General features: G+C 33.4%; 1 protein-coding gene across 4 annotated transcripts in view; it reads left to right on the forward strand.

Annotated features, from left to right (window-relative positions):
- Orc3 (origin recognition complex subunit 3) overlaps nt 1-18,467 on the forward strand; it is a 55,611-nt gene that overhangs the window by 22,142 nt on the left and 15,002 nt on the right. For all 4 annotated transcript variants that reach the window (XM_015499240.2, XM_015499247.2, XM_015499223.2 and 1 more), the window contains exons 10-13: nt 2,406-2,539; nt 2,998-3,061; nt 12,741-12,857; nt 13,727-13,806. In XM_015499240.2, coding sequence (XP_015354726.1) covers nt 2,406-2,539; nt 2,998-3,061; nt 12,741-12,857; nt 13,727-13,806 — 395 coding nt within the window. The remainder of the gene's footprint in view (nt 1-2,405; nt 2,540-2,997; nt 3,062-12,740; nt 12,858-13,726; nt 13,807-18,467) is intronic.

Raw genomic sequence — 18,467 nt, forward strand, 5'->3', positions numbered from 1 at the left:
ACTATTTCATGCAAAGGCAACAGGAGAGGAAGCTGTTATATTAGAAAGCTATTGCAGAAATCTGACAAAATATGACAATCTACACTAATGTGATGACAATGGAACTAGAGAGAAAGAAATGTGGGAGGATGAGAGAATCAATAGAGTCTTGTCACTAAGCTGATGGTAGGATGTGTAAGAGGAACAAGGTGACACACAGGCTCTAGCTTGGCAGGTGGATTGGAGGTTGGTACCATTAGTTGTACATGTCAATCCAGGGTGAATAGTAGGTTTGTTGTGAGAAAAGGCTGGGATTTTTCTGTTTATTTTATTTTGTTTTATTGCATGTGATTAATTTAGGAGTATGTTGGATATAAAGATTTGGTGCTTGGGAGAAAGATTAGGAGTAAGAATTGGTATTTAGTATTTAACATTAAAAAGTGATGATTAGGGTCATGTGGTAGGGATGTAGTGTTACTCGGTGTGAGAAAAGAGTAAGGGTAGAACCCTAAGGCAAGCTGACATGTAAGAGCAACAGAAAAGGAGACTAAAAACAAGGAAAGCCAATAGAAAGTAGAGTACCAGTGAAGTCAAAAGAAAAAAAGTTTCAGAAAATATAAACTGGAGTCTCAAATACCTTTAGGTATGATTTTTTTTTTTTCTTTTTTTGTGGTGCTGGGGATTGAACCCAGTGACTTGTGCATGAGAGGCAGGCACTCTACCTGTTGAGCTACCTCCCCAGCCCTTCAAATACCTTTAGAAAGTGAATACAGAAAAGGATTTTAACCAGGTTACTTAGTCTCTGGGTCTCTGTTTTCTCACCTGTAAATAAGGCAATGAGATGATTTTATAGGTTCCTGATGATTTCCTAAGCACTTCCTTTGTATCAGACACTTAATAATGAAGATTATCTTCAGTTTTGTACATGAAGCAATTGAGGTTTAGGTTAAGCAGCTTTGCCAAAGTCCAGTAGGTAATAAGTGGCAGTGTTTAGGTTCCAGAGTATTTGTCCATTTCCTAATCATCAGTGGAAAATATTTGTAAATCCTGTGAGTAGGTGCAATAGAGCGTGTAATCATTCTGTATGTGTTTAAGCTCTCTCCCCATTGGGCTGATATGTTAACCACCTTGGTAATTGAACAGGTATTGAAAATACTCTTGGACAAAACAATTAAGTGATATTTGGGGTCTTCTCCTATTTATAGCTGTATTATGATATATGTGCTGTCCTCCCATTCTTCTTCCCAAGCATGTTCCTTATCTTGTTTGGTTTATTTTTCTAATGTTTAAAAAGTAGTGTTAACATTGAAACAAACACTGTCACATTAGTATAATTGGAAAAGATAAATTAGTAAAAAAGATGATTAAATTAATATGTTAAAAAATAATTTATCACTTGGCATGAACAGTTACTTTTTGTTTTGAACTTGTTTCTATGTTAGGCTGGCCCTTTGCCTCCTGACAGCCTTTAGAGAATAGGCTATTTTGAAAGATTTGTTTTAGGCTTGGCTATTTCTTCCTTGACTCTCTTGGCTCAGAAATTCATCAGTTTACCTAAAAAGGATCAGGTCCAAGATTGCTGATCCATACCAACCAAGTACTTTAAGATTGATATATAACTAAACTAACATGTTTTGTCGTGGGGAATGCTATTTTTTCCAGTAATCAGAAAGATTTACTCTTGAGGAACCCCCCCCCCAAAAAAAAAAACTTGTTCTTTCCACTATTTAAGGAACTGTATTCCTAGTAATAAGATTATCTGGAAAAATAATACTTGTCCTGAGAAAATTGTTTAGAATCAGAGTAATGAATATTTGGGTAGTTTTTTAAATTTGTCTTGCAAGAAATGTTAGAATTTGGAAAATTATTCTTCCTTCTGGGGAAACCACAACATTCTATTAGAATAGTTATATCTAACAGACACTGTGCTGTATTTTTCTCCATGGAATAAAACTGAATTTTCAGAGATAAATTTTCATTATTCTTTTTTATCAATAGGTACAGTTTTACCATGTGGCATTTTTATTTATTTTAACAGACCAGATTTTATACTAATTTTAGCTTGGTATCATAATTCTTACGAGTATTGAGGCATCTGTTAGATCAAGGTCATACCCCAGTCCCATCCATATCACATTTATAGTCATTGTGAATTGTTTCTGCAGATAGCTAATTATCCATTTATATTAGTTTTTTTTAGTTTATATTTCTGAGATTATTATTTTCTGATCTTGTCCACAAAATTGGAGCCTTAAAAATAATAGAAGTATATAGTCATTTATGTGCTGTTTATAGTGTTGTGTTGTTATTAAATATATTAGTGCCATAAATACTTTTTTAATGGAAACTTAAAATTGAGCAGATATAGGGCAAAAGATTTACTGCCAAAATATAATAAGTATATTTAATCTTAACATTTCTTTCAGCTTTCTCTACTAGAGCATTTTTATTCCCAGCCCTTAAGTGTTCTGTGCTGCAGTCTCCCAGAAGCCAAGAGAAGAATAAATTTTTTATCAGCTAATCAATGTGAAAACATCCGTCGTCTTCCATCATTCAGAAGGTAAAAAGAGAAGTACATGTTTAGCACATCTTATATTAGATTTTGGAAATAAAAGGGACCTTGGATGCAGTTGTTTTTGAAGTAAAGAATGGAAAAATAATCTTTATTTTGTTGAGCACAATTTAAAACCATTTTGTTTTTAGTGATGGGGTTTGTTTGTTAGATTAGAAAATTTAGCATAAATCAAAATATTTTTTCAAAGGAACATAATTTTCAGTTACTTTGTAGAAATAATATTTCTTATTTCTGGGTTATGTTACCTTATGATTAGATTCTTAAGTGTAGCTGATACGAGAAGTTTTTATCATTAAATCATCACTATCACCTTAAATTGTTTTTGAGAAGAAATGAAACAAATATGGCTATCAATCTAGGTAGCTATTATTTTTCCCAATGTTATTAAAATATGTAAAATGTTCAATTTTCTCTTTTTGTATATTGGATGGAAACATTTTTAGGTATGTGGAAAAGCAAGTTTCAGAAAAGCAAGTTGCACTGTTGACCAATGAGAGATTTTTGAAGGTAGGAATGTGAATGTGTTTCAGTTTCATTCTCCTTCATGAAAAAGAATATGCACATAAATATTTATTGATTTTTAATTTTATTAAATATATTTGTATATCCTGTGTTTGTATGAAGTTCTAAATATTGGTAGTTAGGAATGTGAATATTAAAGATAATGTAAAATCTCAACTCTGAAAGAAGATTTTTCCTATCAAGATAAAATATTAAGAATATTTGATTTCTGTTCTATTTTGGAAGCACTTTTAGATCTACTATGTAGAGATACTGTTTGGATTTCTTTTGACATAGCAGTAGGCAATCTCTTTTTAATATTCATTTTTTTTTTTTTAAAGAATTTTTTTAATATTTATTTTTTTTTTAGTATTTGGCGGACACAACATCTTTGTTTGTATGTGGTGCTGAGGATCAAACCCGGGCCGCACGCATGCCAGGCGAGCGCACTACCGCTTGAGCCACATCCCCAGCCCCTTAATATTCATTTTTAAAGGCTCTAATAAAAGCATGTAGAAGCCAGATGGCTCAGTCACATACTGCTGAGTGGGTATTGATTTGATTGGAAAGTATATTATATATTGATAATATAGTACCAGGAAAGAGGTAATGAGCTTTAAAAGTTATGAGTTAGCCATCTAAGAGAGGGACTATCAAAAGTAGGAGATTTTTTTTTCATTCTTGAATAAATAATACTTGGACATGATATGTGATTCATAAGGCGAAGGAATAGGGAGAAGCCTTTTACCACATCTGCTAACTACCCATTTCCCTTGACTAGATATGTCCAGTGTTACTACTCTCTTATATCATTCTAGAGTTAGTGTCCATGTATACAAGTAATTATATATATTTTGGGACTCCTTCCTTCTTACAAGAAGATAAGTATAGGATAACACTTATTTTGTAGCCTTGTTTTGGTTTATACTTAATCTTGGAAAAAGTTGTAGGTACAGTATTCTGTTGAATAAATGTATATTTTATTTAACAAGTCCCTTGCTGATGGACATTTGGAAACATGTCTCATTCATACTCCTCATGCTTTTCTAAGAAAAACTTGCTAGAAAATTATAATAAAATTAAGATGAACTTGAAGATAAGCCTTAGTGCTAAGTGTGACTTTTGGAGGAGGCGGAGGGGTGTAGAACTCGGGGGCACTCCAGCACTGAGCCACATCCCAGCCCTATTTTATTTAGAGACAGGGTCTCACTGAGTTGCTTAGTGCCTAACTTTTGCTGAAGCTGGCTTTGATCCTCCTGCCTCTGCCTCCCAAGCCACTGGGATTACAGGCATGCGCCACCACGTATGGCTCTGTATAGTTTTAAATACTAATTTACCTACAATATAAAAATCTTAGTAAATATTGAGGATGGCTTGGATTAAACATTATTTTCTATTGCAGAATCCACAATGAACTATAATATATAAGCACTTCTAGGTTGGGTTCAGTAATCATTTTTAATCCCTGTAATATTTTCAAGAGCAGTACAGGAAGTCCTTAAATCACAATGCAGGTAATTCTGGTCAAAAGGAAATTTAAGAAGCAGTGGGAAAGGATATATGTGTGGTTATGGAATCTTTCAAGATTAGCTAGTTTAGCTCTTTGTTGAGTCAGCTAGTTGCCAAGTGCATTAGTAAATGCATTAGTAAAAAAAATAGATTTTTTAGAGTACCCTTTAATTTTGAGATAATGGAGGGGATGTTTAATCTATTATAAAAATGGCTTGATGATTATTTTTTTCAGTGATTTTTTTTAATATTTTCTATGCATTTCATTTATACCATATTTGTTGCACTATCAGCCTTGCTTGTTATTATCTTTGTTGTGTTGATTTTAGGAGTGCATGTTTTTATCATTTAAGAATATAGTTTTTTGAAACTTGAGCAGTGAGAAATATGAAGAAACACAATGATTGTACCCTTACCTTAAAAATATAGGCTACCTGGTTAATTCAAAGAACAGAAAATACCTCTGTAAAAAAAAAAAAAAAATGAGTATGATTTTTTTAGTTTAGAATAAAAATATCTTTGAATATTTTATCCTCAGCGTAATGTTTCTGTTTTATAGTTTTATAGAAATGCATAATATTCAGTAATATGGTACTGCATGATACATAGCAAAATCCTGATTATTGACCTTAGAAATCTTATACTATGTGTACTTAAAAAAAAAAAAAATCACTTAACCTTATTTAAAGCTTAATTTCCTTATCAATAGAATGGAATAATAATAATTCCTAGTATGATTTCCTCATAGATTTAATAATCAAAGCTTATTCAGCAAGTGAAAATGAGTTGAAAACAAATATAACAATAGAACTTTTACATGTGCAAATAATAGTTACTATTATGCATTTTTGTTATAAAAATTAAGCTATCAATGTGATATATAGTTTTACATATTACAATGTACATACTATATATAGCATATATAATAACTATTATGTAGATATGCCTACCATTAGAGTTTTCCGTTTTCTGCACTCAGATTTCTAAGAGGTAGACCTCTAAATACACTCCACAGAAATTCCCACTCTTTTTATCTTGACTATTTTTGCCTTAAAAATATGCCTTGCTTTCTGCCCTGTTGAACTAAACCAATGGCTCCCAAACTTTAGTGTGCATCAGAATCACCTATAGGGCTAGTGATAATACAGATTTCTGGACTCCTTCCCAGAATACCTATTTTCATAATCTTGGGATGGGGCCCAAGAATTTGCATTTCTATAAGGTTCTGGGTTATATAGGTTATGCTGATATGGAGACCACTCTTTTGAGAACCAATGAACTAGATTATGTAGAAGGCATAGATTGTTTCCCTGTGCCTCATTTTCTTAATTATAGAACTAAGCCATTAAGTCCTAATGTAAACAAATGATTGATCTCTTTTTATCCTCTGACTGAAAAACCCCTACAACTCCCTCACAAGTAATGGACCCCAAATTGTAGATACTATTTCTGAAAAGTATGCCAGCTTTGTATTTAATAAACTTTTTTAGAATGAAAAAATTCAGCTGACTGAATCTTGAACATTTATGGAAGATTCACTAGGAATTTTACACCAAAATGGGTCATTAGAATGCCAGAAAATTAACTGATGAAATACTAAAGATTCTTTGCAGCTTTGCATTTCTAAGTAGTATGTCCCTCAAATAATTGTACAGTGCAGCTTAGTGGTGAAAACAATAATTCAGAATAAATTTGCACAATCTTCCATCCTTCAAACTTAAGATGACTCTCTAGCTTTCAAAGCCTTTAATAGAAATTTCACCACATAATCTTTAAGGTTCCTTTTGGTGCTAGGATTCTATGATTTTATTTACTTTTTATTTAATGTATTAGTAATAATTTTTTTGACTGGGTTAAATTATTCAGATTCCTCATTAAAATTTTTAGTGCCAAATTAAATTTGGTTCTAAATCGATTTAATTGAATATACATTAGTTATTATGTTAGACAACTATAAGTTGTAGGTGAAATGGCAAGATAAAGGACTGGGTATATTTTCACATATTTTGCACCATAGAGCTTTGGCAATCAGATTTTTTTTAACCTTTCAACTTTTAAAACGTTAATTTGTGAAGCTGGGCATGTTGGCACATACCTATAATCCTAATGACTTGAGAGGCTGAGGAAGGAGGATAGCATATTTGAGGCCAGTATTAGCAATTTAGCAAGGCCCTAAGAAACTTAGCAAGACCTCTCTCCAAAAAAAAAAAAACCTTAATTTATAAAAATATATTTCATGAAAAATTAAAGTGAACAGAACTTTGAAATTCACTATAATTACAGAAATCCAATTTTTATTATTTGTGCTTTAACTTGCTTCAAGTCATCTGAGGAGAGCTTTGAAGAAGATTGGGATCTCATATCATATTTGCATAATTGCCATCATTATCTGCTAATACAAAAACACTCAGCTTTTGAATACTAAGGTGTTTTTTTTTTTTTTGTTGTTGTTGTTGTTGTTTTGGTACTAGGGTGTGAATCCCGGGGCACTTAACCATGGAGTCACTTCCCCAGTCCTTTTTATTTTGAGACAGGGTCTTCTTAAGTTGCCTAGGGCCTAATTAAGTTGCTGAGACTGGCTTTGAACTTGGACTCTTCCTGCCCCAAGCGGCTGGGATTACAGGTGTCACCATGCCTGACTAAACACTAAGGTTTTTAAATAAGTGAAAACCTCTTTTCCTTTTGTATCTTTTGTGCAAATGTTTGGGTTGGTGGGGGACATGTGGGAATGTCCCAGTTAGTAGGTAGTTTTTATTCATCATATCTTGTGCAATGCAGCTACCACATAAGACAGAGTTTTAAAAAATCCTTTTGTGTAGATGAGAAGAATCACAAATGATTATATCAACTTGCTTGTCTAAAATGTCACAAGTAGTAAAAGTAAGATGGGGCATTAATATCCTGGCCTTACATCAAAATCCACTATACTTTGTAAAATAGTTCACTGAGAATTAGTGCAAGATAACACTTTATTAGTGTTTGAGAAATCCGAAGTGGGGTTTTCAAATATCATGGCAAAAAAATAATAAATGTAATTTGTAAAAGTCTTAAGAAAATGGTATGAGGCAACTTTAGCCTTTGCATTTAGGTTGCCATGTCCAGCAGCCCAAGTATGAGCCCTACTATATTCTACTGTTTCAATTAAAGAAAGGGAAACAGTCTTCTTCCCATCAAATAAAATTATATATAAATATAATAAAATTATGTATATAATTTTGTCACTGTATACTATGTACACACACACACACACACACATATACACACCTTATTTTGAAGTGATTTTAAGGGAAAAAAATCAAGTCCCAATATCTTACCTAAGGTTAGGTCTGTTTTAATGCTGTGCTCTTTGTGTCAGCTATACTGTATATTACTAGTAATGATTTACTCTTCATGTTGACCCTATACTGTCAAGAAGAAGTTACATTATGTTTAGCATATTTAATGAATGACCAATTTCATATGCTTCATTTAAGGAAATCAATTTATGTACTTAAATTCAAATCAAAGTTGTTTGACATAGTTTCATCTGGTAAAGAAACTGTACGCCTGGGAATATGTCAGTAGTAAAGTGGTTGCCTCACATGCACAAGGCCCTGTGTTCTGTCCCCGGTACTGAGTTGGGGCGGGATAAGGGTGGAGTGTTGAGAATTAAACTTTGTGCTGTATAGAAAACTTCCGCCCTTGCAGGTGACATTTGAAGTTTTATTATTCTGACCAGTTAAAGTTGTAGTGTCTCTCTGCCTATTAGGCCAACCAGATTTAAATCCATTGAGAATGGAAAATGAGTCTTAAACTTCTTAGAATTGTAATAGATTATTATTAGAATTATAAAGAAAAAAAAGATTACTATTAGAAAGGTAACCTAAGTCAGCACCTTCATTTTACGAATGAAAAACTATAACCAGGAGAAAGGAAGTAAAATATCTGAGTTATAGAACAAGTTAATGGTAGAGCAAGGATTTTTTTTCACCATTTAGTATGCTTATAATGGTGATTTGTAAACAAAAGGAACAAAATTAGTTCATAAGTTTGGTGGAGACTTGCCTGTCATCTTTTGCTCCACTTCTTTTATTTCTTTTAACAGACCTAAAGGGCATAAAGAAGAAGAAAATCTATTAGAAAAAAATAATAAATCTATTAGGAAAAAAATAATTAGAAAAAAGGAAATAACGACAGTCTGTCACACATGATACAATGAGTTAGGTATTAGATTAGAGTATCAGGAATCAGCACTTTAAATCCAAGGCCTTCATCAGGTGCTTCCCTGATCCACACTGCCATGGAAGAGTACAAGGAACAAAAGACAGAGAGAGATAAGACTAGCACTCATCCATATAAGTGCTAGGAGAAAGCCATGGTTTGGCACTCTCATAGATATCTGTAATATGGTGATGAGTCAAGTCTGGCAAATATTGCCAGCCAACATTTCTCACAGATGAGAAAAATAAGGCTTTGTTATATGGCAAGATGATTAATAAGAAGTGTATTCTTAGTTAATAACTCTTAATTCTAAAATTCAGTATAATCTGTTGTTTAACCAGTTTTTAATAATTAGTGAATTGACTAAAAAGAACAAATATTTATAGTCCTTTTCACATACTTTCTGAAGTTTTCCTGAGGTCATTGTTTATCCCTGTCCATACAATTCTAGATACAAAATTGATAAATATGAGTGAAATTAGATGAGAAATTTTTTTAAAAAAGCGAAAGTATCATGGCAAATGTAATTTGCCTGATTGTTTTTTCTTTGCTTATATATATTTTTATATACACACTGGCTTTTCCAAAGTAATAATAGGAGCCCTGATATAAGTAAACAACCTCATGTAAGAATGGTTTTTGAATGAATGATAGGATTTATGAGATTTAAGATGACAGATTTAAGAGGATATATTACACACTGAGTGGCAATTCACAGCCTAATGTAAATGAATTTTTTAGGTTCAGATCATTATTTTTAAAATCAGAGCCAACATTTACAGGTTGAGAAATTTTATGTTACAAATTCAGACTTCTGCTTAAAAAACTTAAAAAATTTATCCCAGTGGCTCTAGAGGCTGAGGTAGGAGTATCACAGGGGCAAAGCTAGCCTCAGCAACTTTTTGAGGCCCTCAGCAACTTAGGGAGATCCTCTCTCTAAATAAAATATTTTAAAAAGGGATGGGGATGTGGCTCAGTGGTTAAGTACCCCTAGGTTCAATACCTGGGATCCCCCCCCCAAAAAAAAATTAAGAAATTTAGGCGACATCCAGCAAAATGAGTGGTGGCTCTTACTTAGAAAGGAGACAAATGGTGGCCCTCATTCATTAATAAACTTCTGCATTCAACAAATAATTTTTGAGATCCTATTCTGTGCTAGTTATTCATTTAGGCGCTGAGAATATAGAAATGATCAAAATAGATGAAACCCCTACCTCATGGAGCTTACACTCTATCAGGGAGACAAACAAGATAAGTCAAATATTATGCTAGTGATAAATACTAAAAAACGAAACAGTGAAACCGAATGGGGGAACATGAAGTTTGATGTGCATGGGGTGTGGAGTTGGAATTTTAGATAAGAGCCTCACTGTAAAAAAGGTGAATTTTGAATAAAGACCTAAAGGAAGTTACAGAACCTGCCATACAGGAATCTGGAGGAAGAGAATTCTAAGAGCAAATGGAAGGACCTGAGGTTAATGAGGCTGCTATTCTCTTTTTCTTATAACAGAAATGTTTCTGTTGCTATATCTGTCTCAAAATTCAGTAAAGATAAAGTGGTCTTCATGTTTTAATAATAGAGAAAGCATATTTGTGGGAAATAATTAATATTTGTAGACAAAGCGTATCTTTGTTAAAAAGAATCATCCTAAACAGAATTATGAAATAAAATGGTACCAACTTTGACTAGTGTATAGAAAAGATACTTTAGGAAAAATGTAATGAGTAGAAAGTAGGATTAACATTTTTAACTTATTTTTCAGTTGTAAATGGATACAATATCTTTATTTTGTTTATTTATTTTTATATGATGCTGAGGATCAAACCCAGAGCTTCACACATTCCAGGCAAGCTCTCTCCCGCTGAGCCCCAACCCCAGCCCCAGGATTAACATTTCACTAGGCTTTGTGTTTGCATATGTGTAGTGCGAGGCTGCTATCAAATATTAAGTAGGAAATTTTCTCATGTATGAGAACCTTTTACAGGTTTGAATTTATAAAATAGTACCCATAAAGTACATTAGAAATTGTTCTCGTTAAGTAAAGGCATTGGCAGATTAATGTTATCTCAGTAAGACAGAGAACTTAGAAGACAAGTTACATGAAAAAGTTAATCATTTGTAATATTTTCTGTTATAGTTGATAAATAAACACGTATGAATAACAGAATCTTTCTTAAAGTCAGTGCAGAAGGCAAAGATCTAGAATGGTCCTAATTACTTTTGAAAAATCCATTAGAAAGGTTCAACATAGCTAGCTTTTTTCCCAGTGTTGGAACTAGACCTCCATTTCCTCCATTGAGCATAAGATGAAATAGTCTGCTGTGTATAGAAAAATCAACAATCCAAAATATTTTAAAATATGAAAACTTCATTCAGCACAGAGGTATAACACACAGTGAGAAATATGAAAGAACTAAAGAGGAAAGCATGCACTTGCTCCAGGACATAGTTCCTTAAATAATGCAACATTGCCTTACACTGTGTTAAGTATTTATTTTCTGCTCTCATCCAAGTAAATTCAGTGAAAATATTCATTTTTATTGATTAGTTTCCTGTACATAAAATTACTCCATGAAGCAAAAAAAACTAAGTAGTACAAATAGCATGAAATATGGTGATTATTCAGTGGTAGATTTCTTTTTTTATATACCACTTCCTCCCCTACTTAAAAGCTATTTAAGCATACATTAAGGTGAACAATTAATAGCATTATGTGATCTTTGTTTTGGTCTACTATAAAAATCAAATTTAAATACTCTTTGATTATGGTTACTTTTGTTATGATAGGAAATCTATTTTTTTTTTAAATTACGAATTAAACAATGGAAGGAAAAACCATTTGGGTAGTAAAAGTTTTTCTTTGACTTGACTTGTATTTTTAGGTAATGACCCATACATTATTGACCAAGGAATTGATTTCTGAGTGAGTAAGAGTTTAGAAAAATGTAGGAGGTTTGCTTGAATTTATTGATATATGTGGTGTTTTTTTCTGCAAGGATGATCACTAAAAATAATGGGTATTTGCAAGATATTACTGAAAGAAAGACAATACACAATCAATTCTTTTTTTGACTTCTGAGAGAAGAAAAAAACTGAAGAGCATGCCACAGATCATAATCCTCTTAAGACAATGCTATAAAAGTAATTAAAGCCCCCAAAATGCTTGGTAGGATATAGTTTTTAAAAATCATTTCTGTGCTATTTCATAAGAAATCCCAACACTCCTCTCTCCCCCAATATTTATCATCCATAGGTTTCTTCAGATACTTTTCACCTTATTATACACTTGCAGGATTCTAAAATTATAAAGCTTGTTGTTGGCCTTAGATTTCTTTCTCATTTTTCTTTTCTCAGTTGATAAATTGAGAAAAACCAGTTTTGAAGATTCTTAGCACATCAGAAATTTATCAGAATCAGCTCTGGTGCTTCTTGTAGGTTTCCTTCTTCACCTCCAGACACACTCTAGAAGTACTTGAGAAAATTATAAGCAGACCTTTGTCAGTTGTTCATTATTTGGTACTGTGCTCTCTGGTAATGTCTTCACCCTTCCAAGCCAGTGAGATGAAAGACAAATGAACCTTCCCTCCCTGTAACATATAACAGGTGATTGACATATAGACAGGAATATGATAAGGTACTCTCTTTCACACTTGTAATTTGGGGGACCAAGATATTGTGGCAATGATAAAGACACCAGGAGATAACATTCCATTATCAATTCTCATATGTATAAAATATCACCAGACTTAAGATTAAATAAAAAATGCCCAGCCTTTATCCTGAATGTAATATGTATTTCAAATTTTCATGAGTTGAGGAGGCTGATTTGTAGTTGTGACTCTTCTTGTTAATTTTCCAGAAATAAATAAATGAATAAACATTTATAGAAATATGTACATATATCCATGAAGTAGATTTTATTATTAGTTTATTTTTCTGCCTTAAATATTAATAATGTACTCTGTGATTTTTTAGGAAGAAACACAATCCTTACTAGAAAATCTGCATGTTTACCATACAAATTATTTTCTGGTTTTGAGATGTCTTCATAATTTCACCTCTTCTCTTCCAAAGTACCCACTGGGTCGACAGGTAATGGCTTTCACATTTGGAATCTATAAAATAGAAATAACCAGTGCTTTCTTGTTTTGATTCCTGTAGCATCCAGGCTTCAGAATTTGAAATGTATCTAATTCTTAAAATCAGAGCACAATCCACTCCAGCTGTACATAGTACTAGTAATTGAAACAGTGTTTGTTGTTTGTTCTATGGCCACAGCTAGAAACAGCCACATGAATCCCAGTGGTATTGTTTCCCCTACAATGTATTTGTGCTGAGGCATTTAAATTTTCTTTGTTTTGCATTTCTTTTTCACCTCTACATACAGAGAGCTAGTTTGCCACTCTTAGTGAACTGGAAAAAGGAATCTGAAAAATGCTTAATGGTTAACCTTGCATTGCACCAAGAATTAAGAGACAGTTCTGCACCTTGCAGAATTATGCTCAGCTAACTTTTGTGTTATACCCTAAAGCTATAACCCATATATGGAGTAGAGGTTAATGGAATAATTCCTAACTTTCAGATCCTTAACTTAAAGTTTTGGGAAACAAATACAAGTATATAAGAAAGACTTGTTTATGAGATGCTTTCAACCTCAGTGGGCCTTTTTTTCCTCACATTTATCATTTTCTTACTGCTAGGTAACTAGTGGTATTAGCCAATCCTTATATTATATGTTCTTATTTTACTTTTATGAAAATTACATTCTTGAAGAGTCTGATCCATATAATAAATGCCAAGGTTGTTTTTCATCTAAAAAAATTAGCTTTTAATAACATAAATTGTGTGTGTGTGTGTGTGTGTGTGTGTGTGTGTTGGCTCTATATATATGATTTTGCAAACTAGCAGAATATAACTTCTTGTATGACTTTTAGTTCCTCACAAATGTTGTTCACTTATAGATCAGAGAGTTGTATTGCACATGTTTAGAAAAGAACATATGGGATTCAGAGGAGTATGCATCAGCCTTGCAGCTGCTGAGGTAGGTTTTTTTTATTGTTGTTGTTGTTTTCTTTTTTTGTCTGCTTTAAGCCTGCCAGAAACACCTTCCTCCAGAACTCTGCCTGCCAAAAAGTTTCATAAGTAGCCATATCTTGAATTTATGCTTATAGCTGTGGTGTTTTTAATCTAGTAACAATCCATTTTTTTTCTGGCATATATTCTTGAATTCATGCTTATAGGTGATGGTGTTTTTAATGTAGCAACCATTCATTTCTTTGCTTGTTTTTGAGCTTTGATTTTTAAAGGAAAATCTGTGATTGTTTAGTCATATATTGACACTATGCAAGAAGAGCTTAAATGGGGATTATTTGAATTCAGTCAACCTAACATCATGGCAGGGAAAGTTAAGTCATGGAAGACAGCCATGGCCCTGACTTCATTGGGTAGAGAAATGGCATCATTGAATTGTATATACCCTGTGAAGGAGGTCACAAAGGCTGGCCTTGATTAGGAAGTAACAAGGAGTAAGGCTTTGATGCCTTTGCCCACCTAAACTGGCCCTATACACTTTAACATTGGATTATTACTTATCTAATATTATATAATAAGATGTCCTAGTATTATTACCAGGTATCAAAAGATCACTTACCATCCCTGACAAATAAACCTTTTAAAGTTGTACTCATATTTTCCTAGGCATGGTGGTGTTTGCATATAATCCCAGCAATTTGGGATGCTGAGGCAGGAAGATCACAAATTTGAGGCCAGGTTAGGCAACTTAGACCCTGTATCAAAATAAAAAATAAAGGGTAGAGTGCTTGCCTAGCATGCATGAGGCACTGGGTTCGATCCCCAGCACCACATAAAAATAAACAAATAAAATAAAGGTATTGTATTCATCTACAAGTAAAAAAATATATATATTAAAAAAATTTTAAAAGGGTTGGGGTTGTAACTCAGTGATAAAGCATCCCTGGGTTCAGTCCACAGTACTGCAGGGAAAAAATTATACTCATCAGTATCATTGACTTTACTTCTTATATGTATGGTGACTTTTAGTTTTCCATAAAAGAATGATCACTTGGATAGTGAGAAAGGGAAATCAAATGTGACTAAGTTTCTGCACACAGTCTTGTAGTTTTCCTCAGTGGATATAAATGCCTATATGAAAATATTATAAAGTATGAAAACTGAATATTTTTTTAAGTCCTCATTTCCTCTGGGTCCACAGAAAAAAACAGATGGGCATAGTAGGAGGCAAATTCACACTTAAAGCACATTAAGTCCAAAAACTTAATACAAATATTAGTGCTTTAGCAGGTGCAGTGTTAAGATATGAAACTAATTTCATGCTATCCGGAAAAATAACTCCCCATGGAAACTTGATTGCTACTGAAAAACTATTTTTTATTCTATTTTTTAAAATCCCAATAAATGATTTCTATGTACTTATAAACTTGAACAAGAATATTTCTGAGATTTATTTTGCTTTATATTCAAGTAAACATGGCTGTCTTAAATACCCAATTGGTTCTTGCTGGGTTTTCTGTTCTAATTTCATGATTAGTGATTTTCTTCCTTTTTTATATAAATATGCTCAAACTCATAGATTCCTTTGTCATGTAGGAAGTTGTTCCTTTGCTTTTGAACCTCCGTAACACTGCTGATCTTGGTATAGTCAAGGATCAAGAATGACAATTCAAAAATAGGGTAAGCAAACATACGTAACAATAGTAACCACCATTCATTGAAGGCTTGCGATGTGCCAGACACTGCATTAAGGCACTTTAGTTAATTTTCCCATCTAATATATTTCCTCTTATGGTAGGTATGATTAGCCACACTTGACCCCTGATGAAGCTGAAGCACAGATTTATTGACCTGCCTGAGATCACTTAACTGTTGATGGGACCAAAATTCTAATACAGGTCTGACTCTAAAGCTATTTATACCAGCTGCTGTTCTTTATCAAAATCTAAAATGTAGGTTTGGGAATATGAATAAAAGAAGAAATGTACATAGAAAATGAGATTTCAGTCATTTTCCTAAGCTCAGGTCAGAAACATGGGTGGTGAAAAGTGTAGGAATATAAAAAAGTATTGGGAATCAGAATAGCTGCTATAGGAAAAACAGACAAGAATCTGGACATTACTGAAGAGGAAAGAAATCTGGGAACCTCTAGAATGGAATTAGTCTTTTCTCTTTTGTACAGATTAGATGTGGACAAGAAGTCAAGGACATTTTTCAGTTTAGACATTCTACATAAGAATAATTTGAGTTTAGAAAGCCAGGCATTCTTACTCCCTATCTTCAAACTTAAATTCAGGTCATAAGAGGAACTAAGATTAAAATCATCACTGAGTGTTGCTTTGGAAAAAAACTTAGGTATTGTGTCCATCTACAAGTAAAAATATGTATATATTAAAAAAATTAAAAAGTGTTGGGGATGTAATTCAGTGGTAAAGCTTCCCTGGGTTCAGTCCGCAGTATTGGAGGAAAAAAGTTATACTCATCAGTATCATTGACTTTACTTATATGTATGGTGACTTTTAATCTTCCACAAAAGATAATGATCACTTGGATAGTGAGAAAGGGAAATTAAATGTGAGCTAAGTTTTGCTAAGGTACCGGAGAAACGAAAATCTTATAAAATATTTTTAATTTTTTTTGTAAAAGTTACTGAAGATGGTATTTCTCATGAAAAATCCTTTTTCCCCCTGTGGAAACTGGCATGTTTCAATAACCACTGATCTACTTCATGAATATTTGATGGCCATAGGAGTATTTATAAGGAGACTGGCATGGTGATGGGCACCTGTAGTCTAGCTTATTATTCTTTTTTTTTTTTTTTTAATATTTATTTTTTAGTATTTGGCGGACACAACATCTTTGTTTGTATGTGGTGCTGAGGATTGAACCTGGGCCGCACGCATGCCAGGCGAGCGCGCTACCGCTTGAGCCACATCCCCAGCCCCTATTATTCATATTTGACACAGGTCATCTCTTCTTTCTTAATGACTTTTAGTACTCAGACCCTTTTTGTCTTTCTCCTGTCTCAGTGTAGGCTCCTTGTCAGTCTCTCTAGTGTTTTCTCTTCTCTCTGATATCCTAACATTACAGCACCTGAAGCTTAGTCATAAGCCCACAGCTCTCTTGTGAGCTCCAGACTGTTATGTTCATATACCATTTAATATCACCATTTGGATATCCAGTACACATTTCAAAGCTGACGTATTCAAAACTGAATTTCTCATCATCCCCTTGACACCTAGCATTTTTCTGCATCCTTCCAGTTCTTCAAGCTAAAAACATGGGCTCTGCCTTAAAAATTTATCAGGAATCAAACCTCCTCCTCTTTAACTGTTACCATCTTGTTATCATCTTTCACCTGGGTTATTACAGGAGCCTTCTATCTGGTTTTCCTGCTTCCCCATTTGCTTCTGTACAGGATTTTCCTCAAAACAGAAGGCAGAATGGTCCATTTAAAATATGGCTAGTAATGTCATTCCATTTGTCAAAATCCTTCATTAACTCCCCATTTCACTCAGGGTAAAAGCCACAGTCTATACATTAACAATACATGATCTGCCAGCCACCCCCATTATTTAGTGGTTAAGGTTTGGTTTTTGTCATGGTAGTTATTTTGTTTTGCACCCAATGTTCTACCGTGGACACAGTGACAGTGTTTCGTGATGCAGTATATAACATGGTCAGCAAGAGCGTGAATGTCAAGCCAAATTGTCTGAGTTCAAATCCCAAGTTTGCCAGTTACTAGCCTTGGGACTCTGGACAAGTTACTTAAATTCTTTGTGCCTCTGTTTTCTCATCTCTAACGTGGGAATAATAATACTATTTCATAGTGAATTGTAAATATTATATGTGTGCATATAAGTGTTAGCCATCATCAGTGGTAACACAGATTGTTCTACCTCATTATTTATTATCTTTATTTAATATCCTGTGTTTTAGAAGCATAACTTTTTTTTAACAGATACAGCATTTTTTATACCTTTATTTTATTTATGCATATTTAAGTGGTGCCGAGGATCAAACCCAGTGCCTTGCACATGCTAGGCAAGTGCTCTACCATTGAGTCACATACCCAGCCCCTAGAAGCGTAACTTTTAATTATTTCTTTTTTGGATATGTATTTAGGTTGTTTTAAATTCCCATTACAAACAGTAATCACAGCATATATGTTTACACATTTGTATGATTTCCACAAAATGAATATATAGGTATAGATTTCTGAGTCTAAAATACAAAGACTATTGTATCAGCATACACTAGTATGTCAGTGTGCTTTTTCCCTATATATATCTTGATCTCTTTGTGGATTTTTAATATCTTCTATTGATCTATCTGTTCTTCAGTAAGGACCATCTGATTTTAATCACGGAAGCTTATACTTTTTGATGTATTAACAGCCCCAATACCTGCACTAAAGTACACAACACATTGTTCTTCCTTATCAAAAATGATTTTTTCCAGATAAATTTTATTGAACTTTTAAAATATACCCACCAGGGCTGGGGATGTGGCTCAAGCGGTAGCGCGCTCGCCTGGCATGCGTGCGACCCGGGTTCGATCCTCAGCACCACATACAAACAAAGATGTTGTGTACGCCAAAAACTGAAAAATAAATATTGAAATTCTCTCTCTCTCTCTCTCTCTCTCTCTCTCTCTCTCTCTCTCTCTCTC

The sequence above is a fragment of the Marmota marmota genome, unplaced genomic scaffold, assembly GCF_001458135.2.
Source record: "Marmota marmota marmota unplaced genomic scaffold, marMar, whole genome shotgun sequence".
Lineage (NCBI taxonomy): Eukaryota > Metazoa > Chordata > Mammalia > Rodentia > Sciuridae > Marmota > Marmota marmota.